Source organism: Falco peregrinus, chromosome Z, assembly GCF_023634155.1.
Source record: "Falco peregrinus isolate bFalPer1 chromosome Z, bFalPer1.pri, whole genome shotgun sequence".
Lineage (NCBI taxonomy): Eukaryota > Metazoa > Chordata > Aves > Falconiformes > Falconidae > Falco > Falco peregrinus.
In genome coordinates this window covers 7,191,729-7,217,394 of record NC_073739.1, presented here as the reverse complement: position 1 = coordinate 7,217,394, position 25,666 = coordinate 7,191,729, and the positions used below count along the sequence as shown (strand labels likewise).

The 25,666-nt window shown below is 38.0% G+C and overlaps 1 protein-coding gene across 2 annotated transcripts in view; it reads left to right on the top strand.

The window, feature by feature from the left end:
• The window catches only part of FAM172A (family with sequence similarity 172 member A), a 270,279-nt gene that overhangs the window by 45,766 nt on the left and 198,847 nt on the right, over nt 1-25,666 (top strand). For both annotated transcript variants that reach the window (XM_055790377.1, XM_055790378.1), the window contains 2 exons: nt 7,603-7,668; nt 15,447-15,638. In XM_055790377.1, coding sequence (XP_055646352.1) covers nt 7,603-7,668; nt 15,447-15,638 — 258 coding nt within the window. The remainder of the gene's footprint in view (nt 1-7,602; nt 7,669-15,446; nt 15,639-25,666) is intronic.

Sequence of the window (25,666 nt, the reverse complement as noted above, 5' to 3'; positions counted from 1 at the left end):
GTTCTGGTGTGGTGATGGTGGATTGGTTTTTTGTTTGTTTGTTTGTCTGAGTTCCTAAGTAAGTCTGTGTCCAAGAGCAGTATGTCAGAAAGTTCCTTTGCATCTCTCATTGTTACTTATTGGCAGGTTTGTCACTTGAGGGTCAAAGTAAAGCTCATTCAACCAAAGCTATGGCAGCCACAGTAGCAAGCCTAGGGTCAGTCCCACCACTTGAGATTTGCCACAGGGCAGTCAGTTGGAATTAATTTTGCATTTGTTTCACTGAACGTTACTGCTCTTACACTACAAAGATGAAAAAGTTGTGGGTAGGCTACTGTATGTTACAAGGATCGTTTCCTTCTTGTGCTCATTTTCTCTTTTGGCATTAAAGTGCTTATTACCAATGTAGAGGCAAACCTTATAAAACAAGAAAATCCATTACTCGTAATGGCATCGCTTCTAGTGGTTTATGCTTGTTTATTTTTAAGATTAGTGAGAAAACCTCCAACCTGTGTACACTGCCTTGAAGTTCTTAGGAAATACTAGTGCTGAGGGGCTAAATCTCTGAGGCTGAATTTAGATTATTTGAAAATAGTATCCGTTCTGTGCCCGTGAAAGATCCATTTTTTTTGAGAATGTTAGCTTCAAGAGATTGTAACTTGATATGTCAGGCCTAAATTGATAGTTAAAAGTGTTTTGGAGGTCTGGGGAGCTGATGGATCTCTTGCTGTACCATGCGAAGTCAGGTCAAACATATCACTTTAGTAAAAAAGAACAGAAAGGCAAATGAGGTTGATTTTGGCCTATATGTGGATTTGTCAGGTAAACTCATAACATTCAGCTGTTACACATTTTAAGTGCAGTTCTGTGACAGGGTGGGAATTGACAAGTGAACCTAAGGTTGAAATATTTCTGCATTCTCTAAAGAAAAATAAAAACCTTTCCATTTTTCTTTACTTCAGCTCAAAGCACAGCAAATTATATCTGAGTGAGTTATTGTGGAACACAGAGGTGGTCAGACTTCAGTGGTTTCTGAGCATAATATTTTTAATTGAAATTTTTTCCCTTCTTTTTTTCTCTTTTTTTTCTGTAATATATGTTTATGTGGGGGATTAAACTGAGGTTAAAGTATAGTTAGCTCATAAGGTAAGATTAATAAAGAAATAATGAACCACTAATGACACTAATAATGTACTAACCCTTTTTATGATAGGACTTAATGAAAAACCAGGAAGTCAAGCAAGAAAAGTGCCATTGCACCTATGTTTTATTAGATACAATCTCCTTGATTTTAAATGTAATATCTATGTTATTCTAAAGTAATAGAATAATGGCCACTAATAAAAACTTTCAAGCAAAATTATTGCTATTAGATTCTTTTACTGTCTGCACTTTAATGTACTTTGAGAACTGTCTTTAAAAATTAATGAAAACAAGTGATCTAATAAGGTGTTTAAGGAGTGTTGTTTCACAAGTTGACATTTTTGGAGGCAGAAGCCTCCTATCTGCTGAGTAAGCACATCCTTGCCAACACGTCTTTCTTGATGGGAAGTACCCTCCGTTAACTCTGAGAGAGCGGTTCTGTGTCCATCCGCATTTAGTCCTTAGAGTAGTGGGAAGTGGTAACAAGAGGAGGAGGAGTAGTGGTGATGGGGTTCCGTTTGTGTTTGGAATAGCTGTAAATGAGGAACATGATATGGGAAATCTCAGATCCACCCAGCTGGGTCTGGTCCACCAGAAAAATATATGTAACCAGTAATTTGCTCCATTTCCTTTTTTCCCAGAAGTCTGCTAGAGGTGTGTAGGAGCAGGCAATGGTCTGGACAACTTGGGTTAACAGCTTGCACTCCCTTATCCTTTCTCCAAGGTTTTGTAATCCGTCCTCTGTCATGTGAGTGATCATAATATCAACTGCCCGCATGCGCTTTATCCTTTTGTCATGTCACATGTGCTTTATTCTTTATCATGCATTACTCATACACCAACCATTCAACAGGGTTGTTGGCGTCCTGGTCGTGAGGGATGCACATATGGGAGAAAAGAGGGACATGTGGCATTTCATTTGTCTTCAAAGGGACTTTGTGGTTTGCACTAACCAAAGGGTTCCTCACATCTGTCGTGAATCCATGAACAGTCGTCGTGTGATAATGATTTCCAGTGCCTACTGGTAGGTGCCGGTTTAGAAGTGAACGGCTGCAAATCAGGCGGGCCTGTGCCTTTTCTTTTAATATGTTTTCAGCAGACAATTCACTCTTGAGAAAATGTTTTGCAAGCTCGAGTAGCTTACTTTGGTTTTTTTCATTTCTTCCCTCTGCAGTGTGTTTGCTGTTCTGTTCATACACATAGTCTGATGGTGGGTAGAGTTACCCATGGCTGGTTTTGAAAGTGGGAGCACGCTCGGGGGCGGGGGGAGCGGAAAGACAATTCAGAGGACTTGGGTTGTAAAGCACAGCAGGGGGGCAGGGGCTCGACGAGCAAGGCTCAGTGCACTTCACTGCGTCCCAGCATGGTTTTTGATGTGGTATGTACTGACGCAGCTCCTCTGGATTAGGATGTAGGTGTTATGAAACAAGTTGTTGAGTTGTGATCTGTTGGCTGTGTACCTGGCTATCTCTGTTATGGGAAGGTTCACCGGTGGGTCAGCTGCGGTTCTGTTCTTCCTCATGTGTGCCAGGCTGGTTCTTGATGTTTTTAATACAGGTTAAAAGGCTTCTTTCAGTTTCTTACAGACAAAATGGAGGCATATTATTTTAAACTGAGTTGCTTTAGAGTTGCCTTCTTGCCCTTTGGGCATGCTTTTGTCTGTCCTCTTTTCCAGACTTTTGTGGTTGAAAGACCTCCCGTATGTAGCGCACCGAAGAGTCTCTTTGGTATTTGTCTCCACTTACCACATTTAGGCTTCAGTACCTTCAGGATCTTTGTAAAATTAGGCTTGTTGGTCTTAGTGGCTCTTCATCTTTAATTTCTCTTGTCACATAGTTGTATGCAGGCGCTGATCTTTTGATCACATAGCTTCAGGATGGTGTATTGCAAAGATTTCGCAAATCGTGCTGCTAACAGAATTTTTCAGTGTTTTTTGGTAGTTGAAAACAGTTCTGTAGAAAGTCCTCTGTATGAACAATGTAATTTTAAAAGAACAGAAGCCATATGAAGCTAGAACTGTACCAATTAATGTGTACTGCAGTTATGTGTAGCAGAACCGTCTTTCTGCCTGGAGGTTCGGTTTTGCTCTGCAGACTATAGTCTCAGCCACCATTGTGCAGAGCATTTAGCAACTCACGGGCAATATCTCAGCTCTGTCATAAGACAACATGCTTCTCTTTTCTCTGTGTGGTCTTCTCTGTCCTTTTTGCTGTCCATCCATTTTTTTGGACATCCATTTTGATGTCTCTGTAATTAAAAGAGGTTATGTTCTGGATACATGTGAAGGATGACTGTTCATGACATAGGTCTATCCCCCAGTTACCCATAAGACTATTGAACTTCACAGATGTCATATTTGTGGCCACTAGCACTTTGAAAATGTTCTTCTGGAGGTATTCACACTGTTATATCCAACATTAGCCAGAAGGCCAACTGTTTTAAGCTCCTCAGAAGGGCACTTGTGAGCACTGAAGTTTGGTTCCTGTCCTGAACCGTATGTATTCCTACTCTCAGCCTTGTCCATAGTAGATGAAGGCAAACTGTAATGAGGAAATGGCAGCAGAGATTAGGTACTCGTGTTTTTAAATGCCCAGGGTAATCCACTGTTTTTACTGTTCAGGATGTGATCCACTCAGCTGTGGTCTCTGCTGTCATCAGCACCCCTTCATTCTGGGAGTTTTTCTAGTCCAACAAAAATAAGAAAAGCTGTGACTTCATTTAGGGTGGAAGATCCTCAGGCTTGCAGAAAGCAGGACATTGGCTTCTCAGCTCACTGACAGCAAGTTGAAGTGTAAGCCATTTACTTTCCTTCCAAAGAGGAGGACCACTTTGTGCTGGGAAGAAAGTTTCTTCTGTCCCACAGTTTGAATAGAGCTTTTTTGAGGGGTGGAAGTGTTAGGCTAAGTACTTTTTTGTGGTTGGAAAGGATTTCTCCCTTGCTTTCAGAGTTAAGTGATGAGAGGCATGGAAGTATTTTGGGGTTGTGTCTGATTTTTTCCCCCCAGTTCTCAGAGCAGGCAAGAAGAATGCCTTGATAGTGCTTGTTTCCAATATTTACCCTATTTCCAATATTTTGGGATGTGTTTTCCTTGTGGACTGCAATTAGAAGTGAATGAAGAGCAGAGATAACCGTAAAGTGGGGTTAAGTTTCCAGTGTCTCATGCAAGAAGTACGGAACTACCATTTTTTCCTCCATTCGTCAGGCAATAAATATCACACACTTTGGGCAAGCTTCTTTTTCCTTTCCCATCTCAGACGTGGTGCTGCCCGCTCACCTTATTGCCTTCAGTTACAGTGCAGCATACTGCTTAGTGTGCTGGCACACCTTATTTGTTGCAAGAGCCTTAGGAAAAGCGTAAATATCTCAAGTTAGTGTGAGTAACACGAGTAGGGCTCTCTAGCAAGTGTTGCAGCTTGCCTTGAGAATGGCTTGCAGTGGACCGTTTGTTGCTTGGTAGTTCCAGATGAGTTGTTAGCACCAGACTGGACTGAACAGCCTTTGTCACTAAATACCTGTGGTCATGAGCAACCATATGACCGATGATTAGTCTAAAAGAGTTCATAGAGTGTAACCATACTCACCTTCTCATCACAAGACATCACAAGACAGTTTTCAACATCCTACAACGGTTTTCACATCTTACAGATAAGATACCAGCATGCACAAGCTACTACTTAAGAAGTGGGGGCTATTTAAATGGTATAGATTTGTATTAGTAAGTCTAACTAGTGTTACATAAATAATGTAGCACAGTTCCCTTCTCTTTTTCATGCCTATAGAAAAGATATTCTAACAGTTAATTTTTCAAAATTACAGAACAGCCATAAAATCACGAGATGTAACTAAAAGCATAAAATTCCAAAAGTAACATTGGATCAGTAGCATTTTCAGAACATGCAGCTCTGTTCTTAGGTAGGAGAGTATTTTGCTAGATTTTTCAGGCACCTCCATGCTAAATGCAGGAAACCTGGCCGTTACGATGATGATTTCAAATTGGGAAGTTTGGGGCTTTTTTTGTGCTGCTTCAAATGCACAAATCTTGTGTATCACCATCCATCCTTTAAAGCTGACGGTGTACCAGCCATTGCTAGGGTATCCCTGAACTTTTTGGTGTTCTGCTGCCAAAAAAAATACCTCTTGTGGTCATATATACTTGGGCAGTTCACGGCAGTTTTCCCTCAAGTCTGTCTGTGCTGTGGAGACCATCCAGGAGCTGAGCAGCCTGAGGATCACAATCTGACAACTTTGCATCTGAGCCTCCAACCTCCTGTATCTTTCTCTATGTTTACTCTTATTAAAAGCATTCATTAGGTTAAGTCTGCTGTACCAGAGCGCTTTGCTGATTTAACAGTCCCATTTTTAAGGCTGATACCACTATTCATTATATTAGAGAAGCGCATAAAGAGCCAGTTAGGATCAGAGCCCCATTGAGCCAGGCTGCGGAAAAAATGAGTGAAGCTTTGCTTCTGCCCTGAAGACAACACAGCCTAAACAGATGAGAGAGAATAGAAGAAATAGATACACATAGCTGCAAAACAGGGTAGGTTTTTGCAAGTGGTGTCTAAAATCTGTTTCCTTCATAGCAATTTTTTTCTCTTCCAAGTGTTCTTTGATGGTTAGTAGATGCCTGGATTTAGAGTGAAAAATAAAATTTCTATGTTTGAGGCCATATTATCATTATACTCATTTTAATGTCTGTACAACATCAGCATCTGAGACTGCAGGAACTTAACTGCTTTACTTGTTGGCATTACACTGAAGTTGATTTCGGTGAACCATAAAAAGTTTGGCCCTGAAGGTAAAATTACACTGTATGCATGTTCCTAACATACTGCTTTGGGGATAAACATGTCTTAAATCAACTCATCGCTCACAGCTAAATTCCTTCTCCAAATGCAGTTTCGCTGCAGATAGTAATGTTCAGTAAGACTGCTTTTCTTTAAACCATAAAGTTTTTTGAACATAATTCTATCAATAAACATATTTGAGCAGGGTAGCAAGGAATTCACATAATCCTAATAAAGATTTTGGGGTTTTGTGAAAGGAAGGCAGGGGCACGCGCCAACATTTTTAATTAGCTTTCATCAGTACCTCTAATTTGTTCAAATGTGTTCCAAACATTTGCGTATTATGTTTGCTCACATGTACATAATGAAAACTTTTGGACTTCATTGAAACTTTATTTGGTAATTGTGCATTTGGAAAATTAAAATTGAAGTTTATGATACCCTGGCTCCTACTTGCTCAGTTCATAGCGTGTTGTTAAGATGCCATCACTTGCAAGCTTTGTTACAGCGACGTTTCTGTTCTGGCTTAATATGCTGTGGGTTCAGATGGCTGTAATTGTGGCCTTGAGGGGTTGGACTAAAGAATACCAGCTGGGTTTTGTACCCAGATATTCTTGGATTAATATTTCGGGACTTAGATCTTGTCCTGTCTGGAATTTAAACATAGTTCCCCGAGCTTTAAAGGGAAGGCAAGCACCATTTGAGGCTCTTAATGAGCACTTTTTTTCCTCTTTAATTTTCCTTTTTTTTCTTTTTTTTTTTTTTTTTAAACTCCTGTAGCCACAGAAATCCAGGCAGTTACTTCCAAACCATTTTTACAGCCCCATGTGGACAAAGCGCTTTAGTTTGTTCCTCAGCTTAATTCCCAAATTAATAATAGTTAGAAAGTTCTTACATCTGCATCTCCATTTTTCTTAGAATATATTAAGGTGAAAAAAATTTCCCCAGATATTAGTCAAGCCTTTGAAGTGTGAACAACTTTGTTACGTTTGAGAGGGAAAGTCTTTCGTTGTGACTAGGTTGATTTTTTGGGTTTGGTTTTTTTTTGGGGGGGGGGGGGGGGGGGCTTCTCTTTGAAATAATTCCTTTTGTTTCAGGTTTAAAATTTCAATTTTATTTCTACATGGAGACAAGAGACTTAAACTCCCCCATAGTGGGGAATCAGTCAGGGTTTTTCTTCTATTTAGAAACCTTTGACCCATCCCTCCCCTGTTCAGTGAATAGAAATGGCAAGGCAACTTGTGCTGAGGGTGACTACAGATCTGCTCTCCATGTAGCTCATGAAGTGAACCTGCAGGGGAGAGGGTTTCAGGAGTCCCGCTTATGGAAAAAATGCTTTTAAAGTATTTCTGTGCAAAAGAGAGCCTTTCTTGTACCCCTGAGTATATATTAATTGGTTATAATCCTTAGTTTTGAGGCACATAATTATTCACACAGCAGCACGTGATGGATTCACAGGTACAGTTACAATTTCTTTGTACTGGCAAGCAGCCTTTTCTGAGGGACAGCGAGGACTTTTTTGTGTAAAGCTCCAAGTTCTATAATTAGTTGTATAGTAAAGGATTCAGATAAGTGGCAGAACATATACAAGTGCTTAGAAGTTTCACCAGCTAGCCTTTAAGTTGTCTGCCTGGATATGTCATTACTGTAAGTGGTTTAATATCTATTTGCATTTCTTTTGTTTTCTTCCAGATCATTACTAAATACATTTATGAACTACTGCAGAAGGAATGCCACTTGAAGAAAGTAACTCTCCCAGTAAGTAATATTTTATTTTTTCCTGGGTATTATTATATTTTTTTTTTCATCTGCAAGAAGGGGGTTCATCTGCCTGCAGTCGAGGGTTCAGATAAAGGCAAGGTGTGCCAAGGCTCTGTGCAGGGCATTCTCTCAGGACGCTGCCTTTGCACGCAGCATATGCTTGCATGTGGAGACGGTGTTCCACCTCACTTCTCGCATGTTTGATTTCTCCAGCTGAGCCTTCTTTGCCTTACCAGATTGCAGAATTTTCAAAATGTGGTAGTTTTTGATAGAGGAACCATAAGCTTTCTGAGGAGTATTTGTGAATGTTTTGTGACCTCTGCAGCTGAATGTAGAGAATAAACATGCTTTTACAGGCAGAGGAATAAACTTAAATCGATTTTCAGTAAACTACTCCCAAGTCTTTTTCTGAAAACACACTTTTTCAGTAACTTGTAACATGTATGTAATATAAGGTGCTGCTGCAGCATCTTATTTGTTTAGAGAAAATACTTGATCAAGCCTTGGAAGTGATGAAGCATTCCCCAAAGAACACATATGAGTGTTTGTGAATACTTGCAATACTGTGATGATGTGTAGCTATTTTTGTACTCTATACTGGAACGTGTAGGGGAGACTGTAGTGTGCCAGGGCTGTGGAGGATGTCCATCATATCATAAAGGATTCTTGTGAATTTTGAGAAGCTTTTGCATTACTGTTGTTCTCAGCCAGTCCTTCTTATTCAGCTGAGGAAAACCCATTTGGGCTAAGGAAGGAAAAAGTCCTTTGCTTTCACAGTTCTGTAACGTTTCACAGTTCCTGTCTCCATTCCTTGAATGTTATTTAGGGAATGTTTTGGTAACATGCCCAAACTACTGAAGGTTCCCCAGCCAGGCTTTCCTAAGTGTCTCTGGGCCAGGCCAGAAGGAGCTGCGCTAGGAGCTCTGAGAAGCAGCCGAAGGGCGATCAGCAGCCCTCCGCCACTCTCCCAGCCTGCTGAGCCATGTGGGCTGCACCAATGCCCCCAGACCTGAGACCGCTTGAGAAAGCATCTACCACTTCAGACTTCTCTGTGTAGACAGAGACGATCAGGTTCACCGTGGCAGTCTGCCCCAGTGCAGTACAAGCTGTGATTCTAACTTCTGTACACAACTAGTTTTCTTTGTTGAGGAAGTTTTGGTCCAGGGAGTACTTCCAATGGGTGATGTGTTGAAAGACCTCCTCAAGCCATGTCACCCTCCCTCTGAAGCCAGGAAGCTGTCATTTATAAACTCTCAACTGCCTGCATTTTGAGGCTACGGAACTTTCTTTGAAGGTTCTTTGCAGAAAGGAATATGCATGTAATTAGTGTGATAGTAATGCTGATCTGTGAGCTTCAAAACGAGATGAATGAACTTGGAGTAAGTATCACAATACCTCCATCACCTCTGTCACACAAGTGGGGACTCATCTGCACGGCTGTGAGATTTGGGTGTCTGGCCTGGGAGAAAAATGGCTCTGTCTAGCTCCCACTGTTGCATTAATCTGTATTTACTCTGATTTATAAATTATGTAGTAACCACCAATGTACTGATGCAGTTTGTCAGTAGTACATTTAGGCTATTCTCAAGTGTATTATTTCCAGCTTCTGCAAAGTGTCATAATTTAACTGCACTTGTGGAACAAAGTAAGTACTCGCAAAATCTATGCAGCTGTTTAATCGTGAGCAGTGTGGAAAATTTGGCACAAGGTATGAGCGCCATCCTTTAGTAATGAGTATTATGCGTAGGAAGCCCTCACCACAGTCAGAAATAGGTTATGAAGAGGCCTACAGAAATGAGAAAAATGAAACAATGCATGTGGAAGCTGAAAAATTAAAGCTGTCTGAAGATGGAATCACCACTGACAGACTCCAGAGTAACAACACAGAAAAACCTCATTTAAACTAGTAAAGGAAACTGATAGAAGTAATAAGTTTGTAGCAAAAGTTCACTTTCCTGTGCAAATGGGAAAGGTAGGAAAGAGTATAAATGCTGGCAAGTCATGTATAAAAACACTGTAAGATGACCCAAAAGTGAAACTGAGGATCTTGTTACAGTTGTAGAGGCTAATAGTAATAGAGCTGATGAGGCTGATAGATGAACTGCACGCAGAAGGAATGCTCAGCTCCAATAAGAAAATCTCACATAATTATTTTGAATATTATTTGTCCAGTTTCCACACTTGATTATTATTAATGTATTTTTTTTAAGCAGGTTATAATTCTGAAGAACTGTCTGTAATTTCACTTTATCAGTAGAGGAGATCTTAGGACAAACTGATGTATCTTACAATAATCAAATTCCAGGATGAGATGGTTTTTAAGTTCTGTAAGTAGTCAAATACGAAGCTGCAGACCAACCAACTAGTATGTAACTTACTGCTGGAATCAGCTATTTTCATTAGAGAAATGGGAAAAGATGTGATGGTCTTTGAAAGGCCTCCAGGAGTGATTTGTCGTGATTCCTCTGTATCAGGAGGGAATGATGTACTGGGGGGAAAGTCAGTACAGGTTTCTTTTTTAAAAACCTGTCAGAAGGCATTGAAGGAGTCAGAGATCACATGAAAAAGAAAGATCTGGTCGGGAAAAGTACATGGCTTTCCAACAAGCTGCCAAGAGGTGTACCAAATATTTTTGTAAAGCATAGGATTTATAACTCCCTTATAACTTATAAGGGAGTCCTCTTATAAGTTAAGAATTGGTTAAAAGGTAAAAAAGGTGTTCGTATTTTACAGATGAAATCATTTGTTACTGGTGCAGTGTTACTGAGGCCTGCAGTGACATAGCTGTAAATAAAAGGAAAAAAGGAATTAACAGAAACTAACAAACTTTGCTGTTTTCTCTAAGTTATTCAGAATATTAAATCTGAAGCTGATTGCGATGAGTCAGGGAATTATTTCATAATCCTGAATGACTGGATGATAAAATGACATGAGATTCAATTATGGTAAATGTGAAATTATGGGGAAAATAACTCACTCTGTAAACACAATGGTGGCCTCTAAATGAGCTGTTACAACTCAGGAAGGAGCTTGGAGTGATTGTGAATAGTTCTCTGAGAACATCAGTTAGTGCTCAATGGCAGTCAAAAACCCTCAAAGCAAATAGGATGTTAGGAATTATGAGGTGTTGAGAACAAAACAGAAAAACATCATCGTTCCACTCATTATGTGGGCCTTCATCTTGAACACTGCATGGAGTCTGGACACCATATCAAAAAGGATATGAAGAATTAAAAAAAAATACAGAGGAGGGTTACAAGGATGATGACAGGCATGAAATGCTTTTCAGACAAAGAAAGATTAGACAAAGATTCTTCAGCTTGGAAAATAGATGACTGAGGAAGGAATACGACAAATCTATAAAATCATGAAAGGTGTAGAGAAGATGAATAGGGAAAGGTTTTTCACTTTTTTCATAATAGAGAAGCTAAGGGGCATCAAGTTTAAATTATCAGGCAGGAGATCTCTACTGAAAGAGGCAGTACTATTTCATATACGTCCCAATTATATGGTGGAACTCATTGCTGCAGAATACTATCAAGGAGAGAGGTATAAATGCATTCAAAAAACCCCGTTTGACAATACGCAGGTGGGATAGGTGCATGGAACTATGGTACCTGCTTGTCCACTTATCAACTCTGGCTCGGGATTGTCCAGAGTTACTGTTTGCCCAACCCAGGGAAGAGTCACTCCATAAGCACCCTGGTCTCATGCTGCTCCCCGAAGCAGCTTGCCAGCTGTCAGAAACAAGGTGCTGGACCTTGATTGGACCAAGATGGCCCTTACAAATATGTTGTTATCATATGAACATTTTTGAGGTGCATACGAAAACATGGTTTTTCTGTACTTTGTCACAGGTGATGAGAAAGTTGGTGTATTCACCTTCCTTTCTCTGTCAGCTGATAATGAAGTAGGTGGTGTAATGATGTTTGAATATATGAAATGTGTTTCAGGACTGTCTTAAATGGAGTACTTTTTTTGTTTTCTTCCCTGCCCCAGCATAATTTTAGTAGTTACAGAAATGCTATGCTTCAGAGGTTTAGGATGACAGCATTTCATGTTCTCTCACTGTTCTTAATTTCAACCTCGTGCGCAAAGTCCAACTCGCTGTCTTTATTTTGCTTTCTCAGGTGGCAGCTTCAGTTTTGGACACGATTGTTTGTAAATCCCTTTTCAGATATGAAAATAAGAGCCGTCTGGAAATCAGGAAAGCTTGCCTATTATTTTGTCATGTCAGCATCTCTGACAACACATAAATCTAAACATTTTTTCCTACGCAGGGAGGCTGAGGTGCATCCTGCATTAATGGTACAGTAAAGTACTGTAGCTGTCTTAGTGTTCAACATACACTACTGGACTTGAAAATTTAAATTAAGAGATCCATATTCAGGGAGAAGCCGTTCAATTATTTCTTTTAGATTTCTCATTTTGTGCTCCATTGAAGGTTATATTATGAATATAAAGAAGACTGCAATTTTTTTATCCAGATGAAGTCTTTGTATTTCTCTAGTTTTAATGGCATAATCAGTGATTGATCTTTGCTGTTCTTCAGCTGTTGAGGACAAATAGAGGGTGCTTCTGAATTAAGTGCATCTTTAACAGCTTCTGGGAAGGCTTGAGATGGAAGTTTAAATAATTACTAAATGTTTTATTGACAATGGCATTGAAAGGTCTCACTTTGCAAAATCTTCTAACTTACCAATGCTTTGCTCTTTCAGTTCAATAGGTAAAACCTCACTCAGTAGTTCTCTTGATCTACTAGACAGCCAAGAACTATTTTTCTTTGAGAAACAACAGTCTGTTAGCTCCACTGCGTGTTCCTTTTGGCTATTTTATTACCTAAGACTAGTCAATATTCATTTTGTAAAAATACCACCGATTTTATGTTTAAGTTAGTTGTGGTAATGACCAAATGCTAATTAGCTGCCTGTAATATTGATCATCAGTTTTGATTTTTTGCAATTTTGAGTGAAAAATTATAAATCAGGATATTCAATATTGTGAAGACTGTAACATAAGGGAGTTAGCAAGCTTTATGCAGAACCACGTAACAGAAGACATTCTTATCTTGCGAAGCAAATGAGCAGTTTTCTCTCTCCACCAGCTGCTCACAATTCTCACAATCTTTTCAAGTCTTTTCAGTTTCGATTCCATTTATTTGCCATGTTCTTTCCTCCAGTCGCAAACAAATTACACCTGTTCACTTGTTAGTAGGCTGTAGGCTCATAATTTTTATTGTGTTTCTTAACTGGAATAAGGAAAATAGTGGGGGTTTTTTTCCCTCTAAAAATTTAATATTCAATGTTAAAAACTTCCAGTGTACAAAATAAAAGACCCCTAGAGCCTACTCAGGTCTCGTGCATCTTGGGTTGGTAATGGCTGCGAAATGAAAATTAGGTCAATGTCAGTGTGGTGTGGCATGAATGTCAGTAAGATTAGATTTCAAGTATAGTTTGATCTTACCCTATATATTGGTGGCAGCTGTGCAAAATACAGACTAGTATGCTGCTGAAATACTCTATAGACTGGTACTACTGTATGAGGTGATAGCTCATTTGAGACAGAACACATATGGAAAAAGTAATTCACTGTTTGAAAACCTTAAAAACATCATAATATATGTAGAGTGCTTAACTCAGAGAATTCACCGTAACTGCATACATTCATAAAACTTAAGGTATAGTTGTGTGTTGGAAAAATAAATCTGAGGAAAGGAAAATTAAGCTTCAAACAGTACTTTTAAAGCGCAAGTTATCAGCAGAATTTAGATTCTTTCGACATTCCTAGCTGCAGATTATTGGAAGATTGTTATTGCCTCTGAATAACAATGCTGAATTTTTAAATTGAACTAATTGAAGTTCAGGATGTTACTGTATTTATTCAATTTCTGTTTAAATAAAGGATCAGAAGTAAGTGTTTATGAGTAGGTCCGGAAGAGAAGGTGGCTAATAAATACAAATTACTTTATGCAGACTCAGTGTGTCTAGCATTAAATGTTATTCTACGCTGATTTGTCAATAAAGTAAGGTTGTGCAGAGTGACCTTTATGTGCATTCTTTAGTGAAAGCTTGATCTAATGAATTACTACTGTCTGAAGATGAATTAGCGAGAAGGAAAGCTTCTAAATGTGATAAATTTGAGGAAGAGAATCAAGAGTTATTTTTCATGATCTTGGTAGATGATTTTAACTTTTTTCAATTAATGTACTTCCAGAGGTGTGAACTGCTTATATCTTATAGTACATGTAGAACATATGATTATTAAGTGCCAGTATTTCCTAAATACTAAACAAAAAATTAGTTATAAATAGTAAAACATACAGGTAAGTTATGTCTTTGTCTGAAATACAAATTCACAATGTTTTTTTTCTTAATTACAGTATCATAAGTATTCAGTTTACTTGCAAAAGTCAATTGCATCTTGCCAAGTACTGTCTGAGGTTGTGTTGTATGGCTTTTTACCTAAGCCATGTTACATGTTAAGGTGTGCCGCTTCAGAAGCAGCCACACGATCTGACCGCAGCCCCAGAATGGTGCCTGTTGTACTTACATTCCAAACTCTTCTCAACTTTTTTTTTTTACCATGTTTCCTATTTTTGCACAGAGTGTGGAAGAATATAAGTATGTTTCCCAATGCAGAAAGTGCAAGCTATGGCACATGAGAAGTTACATCAGTTTGGAGCATGGAATAAAGTCTTAAGTGCTATGGCAGATGCTGAAGAGAGATGTGGCTGTTTTTCCAGTCAGCAATTCCTTTTGTTCAAGCAGCCTCATTGACTTCATAAAAAAAATATTTGGTAGGATTTGCATTAAAAAAAATAGGGAGATCCATGCTGAACTGATTTTTCCTGAAGGTCATGGGGTGTGGAGTACCGTAGGACGGGGAGATGTGCTTGCTCTGTTTGTCCTTTTCTATGTATCTGTATGGTAGAAAGGAAAGAATGAGTAGGCATGACCTTTTTTTCTGCTCTCATGGTGTTTACACCAGCACAGTTCTTTTACCTTGAGCCAGGGTTGCTAAACCAAGCATAGACCTCTTTCATAGAACATATGTTTTTACGGAACAAAAAGTGCCACTTTGCTCTCTAGAGCAGGGACAGAACCTGGAATTAGCCTGTGGTTTACTGGGTATCAAAGCTGGTTGTGGGTCTGTTCCTACAGCAGAGTAACTTAGCGTTGACCCAGATGCAGGACTCTTAATGAACCTATTATTTAGACCCAAATTGGGTTTCTATATTTTTATTAGACCGATCCTATTAAATTTATAATAAGAGAAATTTACAATGCTGGTTCCTACATGGCTTATTGGGTATTTATGTTGAAGTGGCTGAGATGGAACTCTCCAGGATTTTTTTCGTATTATGTAAGAATTTTATTGTTGCTTCAGGCATATCAGAGGTGACAAATTACTTGAATCTCCGCCTGCCCCACATTGTTCTTTTATAGACTTTCTTGTTTGCCAGTAAATTTCTGTAAACAGCTGATGTTTCAAAGCTTTAGCATACTTTTTACCCCTTTTTTTTAATTTAAAAATCCCTTGGTTTACTGTTTTAAACTGTGGTGTGTTTTTACATTTCAGTATTACATTGCACAGATACCAGCTTAAGTTTTACATTTATTTAGTACTGGGCACATATTAGTCCTTACAACGTTCATACAAATAGTTGTTAAATGGTGAAAGTGTTTATATCAATGTGGTGGCTAACTTTATAACTACAGATGTTCTTTTAAAAAAATTTATGGATGCATACATGTGCATGTTGTCTGTAATTGCAGGTTGATGCAACTGAGAGTGAACCAAAGAGCTTTATCTTTATGAGTGAAGATGCATTAACAAATCCTGACAAGTTGTTGGTCCTAATTCATGGCAATGGTGTTGTCAGAGCAGGTCAGTGGGCTAGGAGACTTATAATTAACGAAGATCTGGACAGCGGCACGCAGATACCATATATAAAGCGAGCTATTGAGGTAAGTGACAGTGCATATATGTGTGGCTGTGTGTGCGTATGCATGTGTGTGTGCGCGCTAGTGTATGAAGAGCTGTGAATCTGCAGTTTTAATTTGTTATTCACTCTTCAGTATTTCCCTGTATTTTATTTATGGTGGGAATACTTGCTTTCCGCGCACACCCCACCCCACCCCCAAACTTTTTTCTAATGGAACCAAGTTTCTTCCTTATAGTAAAAAAAAAATTAGTTTTATGTCATGTTGTTGTGGCAGCACTGCCATGTAGTTTAATATGGCAGCTAACGTGACAAGAGCCCTTAGCAGGCGATGAGATGCAATAGAAGGCACTACAGAAATTTGTTATGATTTGAAGTGTTTTCTTTTACATTTCATTAAATTTGTACGTATTCTCACTCAACGTCTGTTGTAATCTCATGATAACATGAGCTTTCATAGTAACAGCAGGCTTTTTTGCTAGGCTTGTACTGAATTTATTAGAGGCACAGTCTTTTTCAGTTTTGCACTGAATACTGATTCATTCTGATTCACCTATCAATACTTGGCAGTAAAAAACATTTACATTTTATGGACACTATTTTGTTACATTTACATCTATGTGAGAGACAATGCACAATTTGTGTAATGTTTTTAACGCTGGAACTTCGTAGGTGTAATTAATCTCTTGCTTTCTGCTTACCTAACTGCTTCTTTAGTAAACATTAGAAAAGCCTATTTAAGACTCACCATTTCTATTATATTTACCAAGTTCAGCTAATGTTCTACTCTGAATATCAGTGTTGTCACTGTGATTGTTACATGATCTGCTAAAAGAAGTTTCATTTTTTGCAGTTGGCTGTGAAGTATTCAGTATAGAAAATGGTTCTGTTCAAACGTTTTCTTTTTTTTTTTAGTAAAGCAGAGAAGGAAAACATATTAAAATGTTAGGCTATTAAGTTACTTTGTTTTGTATAATTCACTGAGAAAGCACCAGACTACTCTTTGTGTGTGGAAGAAGGAACCTAGTCTTGAGAAAAGTGATGCTTGCCTTCTAACATGAAGTTGTTGTTCATTTTAAATCAAGGCTCGGAGATAGAACAAGAAGTGCTTTAGGATTTTTGAATGTAATATATGTGTATGGTGGGTCCAGCGTAGGAGGTTAATTTCTAGAGCTCAAGTTCCAAAACCTTTCCGAAGAAACCCAAAGAGCTGTAGCTACTTAAATTTTCATAGCAGGGCTTACATGCCTGCATTTTTGTTCTTTCCTAGAGATGCTACTGTCTTGGCTGACATGAGAGGCTGAGTACTGAAAGCTAGGGTGCTATCCCTAAATTAAGAGATAATCTTTAAGAGACTATTTTTAGTAGAGAAGAGTTACAGATCTTTTTCCTGTTTTGTTATTTTTGTTTAATTATGCAATCATTGTGCCAGCTTGACAGAGACCAGACCTCTGTTCCCTCAAATGGTTATTATACTTAAAAACAGGTTATGTATTTCTGCATTTTGAATGCTGCTTTAAAAAAACATGGGAAAAAACCCAAAGCATTTGATAAGAGAATATATTTTTTAAAGAATGTAATCATTCCATCACATTGGGACATCAGACTTTGTGCTCTTATCTTTTGACTTCCTTCTTTCTTATCATGGTTTTTAAATTCAGAGTTCTCTTTAGTTGAGTAATTTCAGCCAGAGTAAAATGCCCTTTCCCTTTTTGTGCATCTTAAAATTCTGGTAAATGCACTACGTGTTTAGAACACATACTATTTGCAATGGTTTTTTTCATGCAAAATGAAGATTAGATCATATTCAATTGTATTATATTAAATATGTTGCTATTTTTTGTATCCTGTACTCACTGTAGGGGAATTGGATGTATATCTGGTTAGATAAAGTGATATTTTATGGAAGGCAAACCCCACTGAAGGTATTTGGAATCATTATGTTATGACTAAAAGGAGAATACAGATAGTTACATGCTGGTTCCATGCCTACTTCACCCACAGATTGTATAAATTACTCTTCCAAATGCAGGAAATTATGGTAGGGTGGGGTTTTAGTAGAGTGAGTATAAGGACTCCAATTTTAAATAATAATAATAATAATAATAATGGTAATAATAATAATAATAATGATGATGATGATGATGCATCATTTTCTGGTGTTCAGTCCTCTAGTAGATTTACGCACTTCTGTCTCTTATGAAATGAAAGTAACTGGCCTAGACAGTAAATGGCCTGAATGAAAATTGTGATAACTCCTCATGCAACGTTGCCAGTTTGAAGTAAGGAATTATTTGCCTTGGTCTTCCAGTGTTTCTTCTAAGAAGAGGTCTTGAATGAAACCAGCAGACCTTATCAAAGTATAAGATTACAGTGCTGATGACAGGAGAACATGGATATTTTTTTTTTCTGATAGACTATGTCAATTTGAGCTGGATAGTAGTCTCTAGGATTTGAAAATTCCACTGATCTGTTGTGGGTGTGAAACATATGCAGGCAGCTTAAAACATTTGCCGGAGACAAGGTTTTCATTTAAAAAAAAAAAAAATTGCAAAAGTAGTTCTTAAATGTCTTTTGTGCAGAAACTAGTTCAGAAATATTACCTCTACTTTCCTTAAAACAAAACCAAACAGACAGACAAGCAAAACCCTCTAGGTGGGTCAAAACTGCATCTTCTTCTGCACTGCTTTTCTCTGTGAAGATTGATGAGATTACCACAAGCAAGTTTCAGTTCATTTCTTGGAAAAACTGAAAACAGGAGTGCAGAACGGGAGTTACCAGTGAGCAGTGGATTGAGCAGGGTGAACTGATACCGCTCTCCTAACCAGGAAGTTAAGGGAAAAAAGGAAAGTGTTTCTCTCTGGTACAATACTTTCAAGGAAAAAAAATAAAACTTTTCTCTTTAAGCATGTGTGGAATAAGAAAACAACGTAAAGACTTAAAATTTGTTATGCTTCTAGTGGCTTGGGGCTGACACACATTGGAAAGAAAAGATCCAAGGAGAAATATCTTGGTGGGAATTTGAGCAGCTAGAAATGTGTTTTTTCTTTTCATCTGGGTGGTTCCTGTGGGTAATGCTGCTCCTTCCATCTTCTGTATCAACCTCTGTTGTGTAGATTCAATCTTTTGCATAATAGGTATTTGGACTAGTTACAAGCTTTTATATGAGGAGGTAAGATTATGTTAGTTCAGAAATTCAAACTTGATAGTGTAAAAGAGATTTTGAAATATAAAAAGGGGAGAACAAACAAGCAACTAGATAGAGAACAGATTGTAGGAAAAGGAGGAGGGAGAAAAGTGTGTACAATGTGAGAGACAGATATGTGTAAATACGTTAAAACACGGTAGGAAAAGACCTACTTTAGAAAAACAAGTATGAAAAAGGCAAATGTGATCATATAAAGCAGTAAGACTGTATCAAAAGCTTAATTACAATAAAAAAACCACCATATTATAAAGATATTTAAAACAAAAGGAGGTGGCAGTTTCCTATAAATGTGGTATGAAATAAATACTGCATAGGTTTGTTGTTTTGTTGAAACTGGAGTTTTCTACTGAAACTTTCTGCAGTGGGAAATAGTGATTTTTGACAGCAGCAGTCATCAGACATGTGAGAGACTGAAGTTCAAGTCCCTCCCCTGGGAATAAGGGACTTTTCCGTTTATAATGATAATCCCACACAGAAGCTATTCCACATTTTTATAAATACATGCATGTAAATTAGAAGAGGAATTTTGATCTCGTCTCTTCTCCATTTTGTGTAAATTCCTCATTGACTGTCCATAGAGTCAGGCACCTCTCAGATGGCAGTGATGGAAGCAGCTCCAGGAGGAGATGGTCAAAGACAGAGGTAAATTCTTTAATTCTGTGGTGAGGGCAGTTACTTGGGGCATCAAGAATTAAGGATTTTCATTCCTGGTTTGATTTAGGTACTTCAGGGGCTCCCGTGTTCCCTATGGTGACCTTGGTCACTGGGCTCCTTAGGAGGAGGAGGTTATGAGGAGGTATGCTTCCCTGGTACATTGCCGAGTGGTTACAGTGTGGATGGTCACCAAAAGGTTGGGCTGGGACATGTCTTCATGATACCAGTGATATGGAGGAACAGGCATGGAGGGGTGCAAAAGTTGGCGACTGCTTCCTGCAATAGCGTTCCTTCTGTAGGGGTTGGAGAAGCAGATTCAGGGCTTTAAAGTCTCCTGAGTGTTAGGCAAGGGGAAGTGGAAAGTGGTCTTCTTACGGAGGTAGTTTGTTCCTGGGGAAATGGGACCTCAGCTTACCCACATTTGGACATGGAGAAGAATTTTGGAGTGCTTTTCTCTTTGATACCTTTCCTCCCAGGAGTGAAGAGGACATCAGCACAAGCACAACGAAATTGTTGTTTTCTGCATCTTTAGGAATTCAGCACATTTGTTACCTAAGATAGCTGTGGTCCCAAGGATGCTAATAAAATTCAACCACACCAACTGTCAGTAATTTGATTTTTATTTAAAAACTATTAATTTTTTTAAAACCATCCAAGACTCATTGCCTGGTTTCTAATTCAGCACACTCTAAGATAGCTTAGATATTTTTATTGTTACTTAAAGGAGTATTAGTACTTGACATAGGGTTAATAGCAGCAGAGAAACAGCTTCTTCAAAGAACCTGGATGAGTTTTTCAGAAGAAATGCAGCAGCACCCAAAAATCTGACGTTTCCATGAACAAATGAAAAAAAGGTTTGTATGAGATGGTCATCAGCTGCGGAAATCTTTCTTTAGTGGCTTATAAAACATGATTTTTGGCTTCAGTTTTTTCTTGTGTTTATTCTACTCTTCTTACTGCATTTTCTTAACAATTCCTGTTTTTAAGAATAATTTTTGGTCAGAATATTGGGTTTATTCACTCATACTGATCAGGTTGGCAGTATTTACTGAGAATTGCTGAGGGCGCTTACTTCAGCATGCAGTAAGATATCATTAGTTTTGTGACTCAGTTGAATGGAATGGGGTCATTCAGTGTAACAGTAGTAAACATACTCGACATAGATTTTATGTGATTTAGCAGCTTTACTGGTTAGTAACTGGTATGATAACACATTTCAATCTCTCCATTTTGTAAAAACCAGCCAGTTTCAAAGGTCATTATTTACACATTTTTGTCAAGAAGATATGCTTTGTTTAAGCTACACTAACAAGAATCCTTGCTGAAAAACTTTTTATCTCGCTGTTTAGCATAGAATATCTTGTTAGACAGCATCCTTTTCATTCTAGTGGTCATATTGTTGGAACCTAAGATTTAAAATTTTGTCTTACAGTTTATGATTGCTTAACATAATTTCAGTAAGATGAGCAACTGACACTTCCTGGAAAACAAACAAACAAACAAACAAAAAACCCAAGCAGAGCTGACACGGACTGCAGTTACAGTTCCTCTGCAGAATACTAGTATTTATGTATCTTTTATGTCTCCTAAGTATATTACTGCAGAAAGTTGCTAAAATGCTTCATTTATTTATTAACAGTCAGTTTTAGGGACAGAGTAATCATAGTCTTATTTGGGCATTCTAATGTATTACTCAAAGTAAAATTTCACTAAAATGGACAGTGGGGTGCTATGTTGTTTTCTTTCAAATATTAATTTTCTGACTTCAGTATATGTATTTGTTTTACTCATTCTGTTAGATCAAACATTGCTTATAAACTACTTCTTAGTGGAGAAAACTTGTATTTAGAAGTCTACTTTTGTGGGGACAATATTAAGCAAACTTAGGTTGCATAGCTGATTGGATGATCTTTTGAGATCTTTCTAAAAATACAAACACAAATTAAAATGTATTACTAAAGAATTTTTTCACATATTATTGGCATAAAATACACCATACTCTGAAGAGTAGTAGTAATAAATTTAAAAACCAATTTATTTAATTCCTTCTAAAACATTTCATGGGGAATTGATAATCTCTCAAATACTGATTTGAAATACTGATCACCAGGCAAATAGAAGGAAAAAGTCACACAGTTTGTTGAGGGCAATATGAATTGATCACAGAATGCATAATAATAATACATAGTAACCTGTATAGGAGTTAATAATTACTAAGTCAGAAATTCAAGGAAAGGTTAAAAGCTCAGAGTAATGTTGAACTGACAGGGTATATAAGCCCACACCAGCCCCCATGCCAGCAAAGGAAAACAATGAGATGACAGCTCTACTGTTTGGAGAGAGGTTGCTAACGACAGCTTATTCCTTTATGATTTCAACTCTTGACAGAAGACAGGTCTGCTTGTTGCATCATGGCAGATGTATCATTACCTTCTGGCCCTGTCATGACTGAACTGGAAAAAAACCCACTTGCAGTTCTGAAAATCCAATTACCCTTTGGAATTTAGTGCATCCTTTCCAAGAGACGTGTTACCGCTTTTGTATTAATTGCGTGCATTACTTTCTTAGGGTTTTCTGTGCCACGTTGATTTGATAATGTAGAGATATTTACAGATTGCTTTGTCTTCCTTTATTCTGTTGGTCGTGATATTTTAGAACCCTGTAGCACCTTGAGTTAGTTTACTCTTTGTCACCGACCTAAGAAAATCACTGTTCAAGATACTTGGGTAGATGTGGCTTGGAAATCTCTTTTTTTTCCTCCCAAACCGTTTGAGCATTGTTTTCACTGGCTGAGTACGGGGTTAAGAACACACACTGAATATTTAAAATAATCACGATCATTTAAGAAGCAAAGTTTAAGATGAGTATAAATGGCCTTTTTATCATATGCATATAAGGATTTTCCTTCCACCCCCCACCCCCACCCCCCTGCTCAACTTGTTGGATACCTAACAGTGACTCTGGAGACTTAGAAAAGAGTAAGAGGGGGTGTGGATTTTTGAAAGTATGTCAAAAGCCTTGGGGTTTGGGTATGATCGGAATTTCAATAGAGGTTGAGATGAGTTTAAATGCATAGAAGGCGAACATAAAAATCTTGTTTAATTTCTGTCATGTTGTTCTTTTTTTAGTCACTCTGATGTCTTTTTCAAATCTGCTTTTCTCTCAAGCTTTGTGGTACTATATCCAAGATCTGGGTTTTTTTTTCCTCTTTGTATTTCGTTTTAACTGCTGATCCCTTTTCTGTGGTGCTTCTGCCTTTAATATCAGCTGAAGCGGTCTGAATTGCTGAATCAAAGCCGTTTTGGGAGAGAGATAGTGTTTAAGATTGTGCAGGGTGAGATTCTCTGGGTAGAAGGTAACACTTCCTGCAGTTATAATCAATGCACTTGACACTTTCAAAGGCAGGAGAAGCCATGACTTGCTCAGGGGTTAAACTTTTTAAATAACTTCCCTTGGGAAAAACGCCATCAATAAAATGGAATAATTAGTTGAAGATTCTTGAGTAGCCTAGGATTGAAAAGAAAAGATTAGAGATAGGTCAGGTTTGCGCTTCTATTGTATTTTCCATCCCTTTTGTTTTTTAAACTGTGAGCTTTTGTTTAAATGTGTGCAGTATTACAGAATCAGTCTGCTTCAGAAATAGTGTCATCTACTTAAGGCAATGCATGAATTCTGTAGTGTGTTACTGTCTGAGTAGTCTGATGGTTGTGAGAGCTGAGATTAAACTCTACATAAAAAAGTAACTTTAGATTTGCTGGCTTTCTCTTTTCCTACCCATACACTTATTCTGCAAACAGTCATTTTAGCTAACAGAAAACATCTGCAACTTTGAACCTTACTAAATAAGCTTAAAACATAATATATGTTAACTCATTTAAAAAATCAGATTTAAATAGGATTAAATGAACATCCAGTACATAGGGTCATTGATTTCTATAGAGATGAACAGTTTTACTATGAAATTAAATTCATCTCACTTTACATTAATTATGTTTCAGAATTTCAGGTTTCATGAGAAAAAAAATTCCTGACTGTTTTTGTATCATCATTTTTTGTTAAAGCAGCTGTTTTGAAAGGCAAAACCTGACTAAAAATGGTGCTTTCAATACACAATGTAGTATATTCACACCATACAATATATTGATAAATAATGCATGAATGGCTTTGGAATTAAAGATTCGTTACCCTTCCTTAATTATTTACTTATTTGCACTTTTCATTTTTCTTAAAGGAAAGTAAAATCACTGACAGCACTCTGGACAGTAACTGAAGAAGACTTTAGCAAATACGTAATTTGCTAAATCAATGTTTATCAGAAGTACAGCATTCTATTCTGTTTTCTAATAGGTATATTGAAGTGAGATCTGTACCACCGGAACAGATGAGTTTATTTGGTAGGGAATATTCCACATGCAGAGTTTTCACAAAACATACAGCAAGAAAATATTGACTAGTCTCAATTCAGCAGCGTACTACTATTACTGTGTGAAGAAGTTTTGAGGATCTGCCGGTGGCAGGTTGGCTGTGGAACTGTGACCTTTTTAATTGCTCAGAAATTGTGATGAGGCTCTTTCTGTTGTGGTATGGGTCTTCAATATATTGTTTATTTTAAATTTGTGATACACATAGCATTTTAAGAGAAATGGGTAAATACAGTAGTTACTTGTGACTTGGATGTTACTCTGTACAGGCCACTCTGTAAGAATCCTGTTTAGAGGAAAATAAAGTTGTAATCCAGTATTGGTTTGATTCAGAGAATTTGGGTTTGTGGAAGTACGCTAGCTTTGTTGTTACTTATTTGAGAGCAGTGCATAGGTGTAACTATATTTCAGGTGTAGAGCAGTTGTATCTCACATTTCAAGGTGGGATGGTCCAGTAAAGTTGCAGTAGGGCAGCATCTCAGCTCACACAACACCCCCGTGCCTTCACAGGATGATACAATTTAGGATGGAAACTTTGCTGATTGGGTTTTGTGTGTGTGTGTTGATTAACTATATGCTTATCTTATAAGTATGCATCATAAATATACTTGTAAGTATGATCATGGAGCAAAGGTTTTAAAATAATTTCATAGGTTTTGGGGTGACTTTTTCTGTTGGGGTGATCTTCACAATGTTTATATCAATACAGATTTTTGAGAGTGGTACCATGCTAAGTAGAATCTTAGAATTGTTTAGGTTGGAAAAGACCTTTAAGATCTTCAACCATTAACCCAGCACTGCCAAGCCCACCACTAAACCATGTCCCTAAGTGTCACATCTACAGGTCTTTTAAACACTGCCAGGGACGGTGACTCCCCCGCCTCCCTGAGCAGCCTGTGCTGATGCCTGACCACCCTTTCCGTGAAGAAATTTTCCCCACTACCCGAGCTAACCCCCCCGTGCAGCTTGGGGCCGTTTCCTCTCGCCCTGTCACTTGTTCTCTGGGAGCAGAGCCCGACCCCCGCTGCCCGCAGCCCCTGCCAGGCAGCTGTAGGGAGCGACCAGGTCCCCCCTGAGCCCCCTCCTGCCCAGGCTGCCCCCCCCAGCCCCCCAGCCGCCCCCCCAGGCCTGGTGCCCCAGCCCCTGCCCGTCCCTGGACACGCTCCAGCACTATGCACGCAAACCTTTTTTTTTTTTTTTAATTCCTCAAAAAAATTAATTTTCAAAGGATAATCTTAACTTATTATATTGCTTTCATATGGGCTGGGGTGACCTGCTAATTGTTCATTAGTTGACATATTAATCTTAAGTCATTAGTTTCATTCTGCTTTACGAAAAGAAAATCAGTAGGCAACACTTTTGTTCTAATCATTCATGAGCGTATTAATTCAGGAGCAAGAAATATGCATACATGGTTTTTTGTATCCTTTAAAGAAGGTAACACACTGAAAAATATGTAATGCTTATTTAAAAATACTAAAATTCTCTTTTGTCTTATTTATTATATGTCCAGATGGTTAAACTGTCACCTAACTTATCTTAATGCATTATAATGTGTAAATGGTATTCTTTATGATAAATATAAATAGAAACAATATTACATGTGTGTCAGTATAGGTATGGTATGTGTATATATTTAATATTACACTAAATTGCCAGTACCCTGTTGATTTTTCAAATGAATCATTACTTAAAAGACTTAACAATTCAGTGGGGAGATGAACACTTCCTTATTCATACCATGAAATGCATATTTGAATAAAATTATCC